The sequence below is a fragment of the Nylanderia fulva genome, unplaced genomic scaffold (genome assembly GCF_048542155.1).
Source record: "Nylanderia fulva isolate GAGA-0341 unplaced genomic scaffold, ASM4854215v1 Scaffold34, whole genome shotgun sequence".
Taxonomy (NCBI): Eukaryota; Metazoa; Arthropoda; class Insecta; order Hymenoptera; family Formicidae; genus Nylanderia; species Nylanderia fulva.
The window spans coordinates 526,909-532,272 of record NW_028190411.1 but is presented as its reverse complement, the minus strand read 5'-3'; the positions used below and the strand labels follow the sequence as shown (position 1 = coordinate 532,272).

General features: G+C 31.8%; 2 protein-coding genes across 2 annotated transcripts; one reads left to right on the top strand and one right to left on the bottom strand.

Annotated features, from left to right (window-relative positions):
• The first annotated feature begins 379 nt into the window (after positions 1 to 379).
• Positions 380 to 2,467, top strand: LOC114932169 (ADP-ribose pyrophosphatase). Its single transcript, XM_029304339.2, has 2 exons — positions 380 to 685; positions 895 to 2,467. Exons 1-2 carry the CDS (start codon positions 460 to 462, stop codon positions 1,527 to 1,529), a joined length of 861 nt encoding a protein of 286 aa, XP_029160172.1. The 5' UTR covers positions 380 to 459; the 3' UTR covers positions 1,530 to 2,467.
• Positions 1,602 to 5,215, bottom strand: LOC114932167 (uncharacterized). The gene is made up of 4 exons (XM_029304337.2): positions 4,784 to 5,215; positions 4,398 to 4,676; positions 3,603 to 3,818; positions 1,602 to 2,942 (listed from the first exon to the last, which is right to left on the bottom strand). The coding sequence occupies exons 1-4, from the start codon at positions 5,036 to 5,038 to the stop codon at positions 2,457 to 2,459; spliced, it is 1,236 nt and encodes a 411-aa protein (XP_029160170.2). The 5' UTR covers positions 5,039 to 5,215; the 3' UTR covers positions 1,602 to 2,456.
• Between the last annotated feature and the right edge of the window lie 149 nt (positions 5,216 to 5,364).

Here is a 5,364-nt window from a genome sequence, read left to right as displayed (position 1 = left end):
TGTTTTTTCTTTCCTTGCATCCTGTTTAAAATATATAAATTAATGTAAATTTTTTAATTCAAAAAATTATAATTTATAACAGAAAGACTCAGTGTATCCTATTTTGTTTTCTTTAAATTTATTTAGGATCAATACCCGACATATATAGAACCTGGAAATTGTCACTGGAGATACAAATAAGTAAATTATAGACAAAAAATATATACATAGAGCAGAAGATTTATAGATCAAACAAAGGTCTTATATTTTGCTGATGATGATTATATAGAAAAGCAGAGAAAATACAGTGAGAAAGATATATTTTCTGTCATTCATATCTGCGCAATCTTTTGTTAAAGAGAGATGGACTCCTTTTCTGTTTTCCCTCTCTCTCTATCCTTCGAGCTATGTCTATATATTATATATATATGTTATGTCTTATCATGCATTCATTGCATCGATTTCCTTGAGAGTTGTCAAATGAATACTAGATGCACAAGAATGCTTCATCAGAAATGTACGCAAGGTTTGTACCCGTCCAGTAATATAAAGAGATTTGCAGTACCGGAGGAAAAAATTCCATGGACAGTCGAGTATCCCGAGTACAAACCGGTCGCATATACCTCTGCCATTCTTCAGGGCAAACCTTGGGCAGATCCGGACATCAACGAACCCACTTTCAAACCAAGATGGAATGCGATAGATGGTAACTACCTCTCGATTTTTTTTCTTTGTTTAAATTCAGGACAATTATCATAATTACGTAAATAATTGACGGAAGAAAAATGTCACAGAGGATGTCGTCTATTTATGAGGTTAACAAATTCACCGCATCATATGAGACTAAGAGTGATATTGCGCATGCGAAATATAAGCCGTTATCGCGCGCTATACTTGAAACATAATTCTTCACAGATAAGGTGAATCGAAAGAGTTTCACGGGTAACTACGCCGTAAACGCGAATGGTCAGCCTTTAAATCCTGTGGGACGAACCGGTATAATCGGACAAGGACTTCTGGGTCGATGGGGACCGAATCACGCAGCCGATCCGATCGTTACACGATGGAAACGCGATAATGCGAAAGCTGTGGAACTGGATGAGCACACGGGGAAACCTGTATTACAATTCGTCGCGATACAAAGACGAGATTCCGGAGAATGGGCTATACCAGGAGGTATGGTTGATCCGGATGAAACAATTTCCACCACTTTAATGAGAGAATTCATGGAAGAAGCGTTAAATTTTTTGGAAAAGAACGACTGTGAAAGAAAGACGCTTCAAGATTCTATAGCGGAATTTTTCACGAGAGGCGACGAGATCTATAAAGGATATGTAGACGATCCGCGAAATACGGATAACGCTTGGATAGAGACGGTGGCTATAAATTTCCACGATGAGGATAGTAGTATCGTTGGGAAACTCGCATTAAAAGCCGGAGACGACGCGCGTAATGTAAGATGGATGGATGTGAATCGTCAAATAAATTTATACGCCAATCATAACGAATTCATTAAAAAAACCGTATTGCGACGCAACGCGCATTGGTGAAGCTGATAATATATGTACTTATGATTACGATTGTTCTGAGATGAGAGGATATTATTAAAGAGAGAGAAACTATAAAGTTAAAAAAATTTATTTTTGTATTACGCATTGTTTAAGTACTCTCACGTATACTTTGCACACAGTATAGTGCATAAGCGCGTATCAACAATTGTCATTAGTCATTATACTGTCGTCAAACTATGTTATAAAATCTTAAGTATACCTTATATCGATAAAATGAGATTTTTCAATAAAAGATTTGAAATATATACATTTTTAACAAAATCAGAAGCTATAATACATCAAATATTACAATCTTAGGAAGTTTGCGAAGGCGTGCAATGTCTGAACTTTTTTCAATTGTAATTGTTGTATCGAGCATATTTCCATATTTGATTTTTTTAATCGCACATCACAGTTATGTTCTAACTGAATCACAAGTTTAAATACATTATATATAAATATAATAAAGTAATTTATATTTATATATAATATTAGTTTAAAATTCTTGCTTAAATTATATGTCAATAAGTATATGCATTGTTTATAATACAGTTTAATGTTAAAATTATACGTATAACTTTAACAAGATAAAAAAATTTCCAAACGCTTATGCATATACATTTGAATATATATAATATATACCTACATATACTTGTTTTGTTAAACGTAAATGGAAAATAACAAAATATGAAAATAATATTGTGAACAAATGCGCGATTTAGGTTTGAAGTAAAATTCTGATTTATATGACGTCATAAGTTGATCAAAAATTTGCTCAACTGATATCATTCTACGTACTACGTATAAATACTAGACACATAAAAAACAAAAATAGAACAAAATGTAGAAATTAATACATCTGTGTACCGTTTACATGACAATGAGTCTACTTGGCGCATCTTACATCGATATAATAAAAATATTTTTTCAACATGGCACGTGACAATTGTTAGTAGTTATCATAATAGGTGCTCGACTAGATTCTGTTAAGCCCAGAAAATCTAAAAATACTTGAGTAGGATCTTCGATTGTTTCCTCATAATTTGGCACCTCCAACGTACATTTTGCGGTCAAATTTGTACTTAATATTTTATCGATGTTTGTATTCAATGTGTAATCATTTAATTTTATTTGCTTATCATTTGCATTATTCTTTTCTAAATTTTCTTCATTTTTTAAACGTACGTTTGGTACGATGGAGGCATTGTTATAGTTCTTCAAAATTTCAGCTTTCTCTAAATCAAGTGCATGTTGCGCTTGTACCTGACCCAACTTGGCTGCTCTATCGAAATAAGAGCGCGCAGCATCAATGTCAATCTTTAACCCACCCCTTCCTTGAGCATGGAAAACTCCTAGATTATATAATGCGTCAGCATGATCATGGGCCGCGGCATCGTTGTAACATTTTACAGCCTGAAGGAAAATTATAGTTTTGTATATTTTGTAGCATATTATTCTTAGTCTAGCTATTTTATGTTTGTTATATTATTGAATATCTTTTATATCTTTATATATAGATCGAAAAAATTTTCCTAGCCAAATTGAATAATTTAGAATTCGTTTTTGTAGCTTTCTAGAGATCTAAATATTAGATTAATAAATTGAAAAGGCTCTGATATATAATTACAAAATCAGATATGAAAAGGGCTAATAAAAGCCAAGTGCAAAACTTGTTTTTAAATTTTTCTCTAATTAGTTTAAATGGTTTGGTTCTTCCTTTGGCTCATCCTTCCTACCATATCGATTAATAAAAAAATCGTCACGTATCTTGATTCGCATCTTTGTGTTACATTTCTGATAGTCCTCGCAGCAAACGATGACTGTTTTATTTATTTTGCAAAGTGTGAGGACATATATTTATCACTGATAAGTTATCATGTAAGACGGAAATGTGGATCGATTAAGACACGTGATTTTCTTACTAATCATACTGAAAATGATTCAAAGAAAGGACTAAAATGTTCAAAATAATTAGAAAGGAATTTAAAAACAAGTTTATTGTACCTAATATCTACGCCTGGCTCTCATTAGCTCTTTTTATATCTGATTTTGTATTTAAATATTAGAGCATACCTTTTTTTGATCAGCTAAAGTTCCGATGCCTAATTCATAACATAGTCCTAAATTAAACATACTTCCGGGGGATGATACATTAGCGCCCGCGGAAAAATGTTTCAAAGCATCTTCATAGCGTTTTTCCTTTAACGCTTTTATGCCATAATGAAATTCGTATTCTCCTATCACTAGGTTATGAGTATTTGCAAATTCGTCAGCAGCCTCTTTAAATGCCTAAGGATATAAAAAGTTCATAGGGATATAACATTTTATATATTTATTTCTATACAGAAAATAATCATAATAGAAAAATTTTAAATAAAAAAATAAATGTATACAAATTTTTATTATTATATGATACTTTTAAGTTATGCAGCTAAATACAGAGTTTAATTTCAAAATTCTATAATATATCTCTCATTGACAAAAGATGAAAAAATGACAAACATAAATTATTTAGTTATAATTTGCATCAATTTCCAAAAATAACATCACAATAAGTATTGAAATAAAAGAAGTTTCTTGTTATGTAGAGAAAAGATCTTCAAATTTGTTGAAATGTATAATTAAATAAAGAGTGCACAACATACAAATATATATATTCTGTACACTTATTTAATATTATTTTAAATGCATAAATCACATGGTAGCAACATGCTTTAAATATAAATATATAAATGTCTTACACAATAAATTTATTCAGGAGCATGAAATAAGTTGCATGCTTCCATATTAATTTATCTATGTAGCATATAATTGATCTATTTTAGCATATAATTACAGAGTATAATTTCTGCAAAATAACATCCTCACCTCTTCAATGGTGAGAGGACCAAATGGTTTACTAGGAGCTGCGCTCCATTCTGAAGCTGAATCTTGCTGATTAGATTTTGGTTTATTGTTATTACCAATACAATTGGTGACTGGTAGAATATTTTTTGGTTTGAAATTTAATAGCTGTGTAACTATAAATGAGACTCCAGAGTAGTTATATAATTTACTTTTTAAAGTCTCATTACTGTCTTGACCAAAGACTCTTTTGCGGAAGCAAAGAGTTTGGCATACAACCCATCCAGCTGCCAGGACACTGGACTATTAAAAATAAAAGTTACATTAGCGATTCAATGAAGTTTCTTTGACGTTACTTCGATGCATTACGACACACACAAATAATATTTGTTTTAATTTAAAGTATTTACCCAACCAACAGCCTCTGGCCAACTGTACTTGGTATTCCATTCGTATTTTTCGTCTTTAGCACCAGCGCTTCTGGCTGATCCGCAAAAACTTTTATCACAAGTAATAAAAATTGGTGGAAGAAATTTTTGTTGGCATGTCAAGCTTGTTTTGACTTCGTTCTTCGCGTTATCCTGCGACGATTGCGAGTAAACGTTGGTACGACAAACACGTCGCTCCAACGTTTCGCGAATTCCACGAAATACGACCTTCCACATTTTTTTTCTTCTTCTGCTCCTTTTTTTATATATTAGAAAAAACTTGATTCGTTAAAAAGGTAAAAGCTACTACTTTTAAATCGTGGTAAATCACTTTTATTATTATTGCATTCACTACATCTGAGCGCTAAGAGCGAGTGCACTAATTGTGCGCAGATTGCACAAATTTATAAAGAAAGACAGGTTGGTATCATTTTAATACAAAATAATTCTATTTACGTATTACTGCATTGTTCAATTTTCAAAATTCTCTATTCGACAGCCAATTGGAATATCTCATTTCTATACATTTCTGTTCATAAGAAAATAGTAAAATTTTGTATGGC

What these genes read in the sequence shown, in the direction of transcription:
- LOC114932169 (XM_029304339.2), top strand. Translation starts at nt 460, where the DNA reads ATGAATACTAGATGCACAAGAATGCTTCATCAGAAATGTACGCAAGGT. An exon ending in AAGATGGAATGCGATAGATG is followed by an intron (nt 686 to 894) that starts GTAACTACCTCT and finishes AATTCTTCACAG; the next exon opens with ATAAGGTGAATCGAAAGAGT.
- LOC114932167 (XM_029304337.2), bottom strand. Translation starts at nt 5,038, where the DNA reads ATGTGGAAGGTCGTATTTCGTGGAATTCGCGAAACGTTGGAGCGACGT. An exon ending in GGCCAGAGGCTGTTGGTTGG is followed by an intron (nt 4,677 to 4,783) that starts GTAAATACTTTA and finishes TATTTTTAATAG; the next exon opens with TCCAGTGTCCTGGCAGCTGG. An exon ending in GTCCTCTCACCATTGAAGAG is followed by an intron (nt 3,819 to 4,397) that starts GTGAGGATGTTA and finishes TTATATCCTTAG; the next exon opens with GCATTTAAAGAGGCTGCTGA.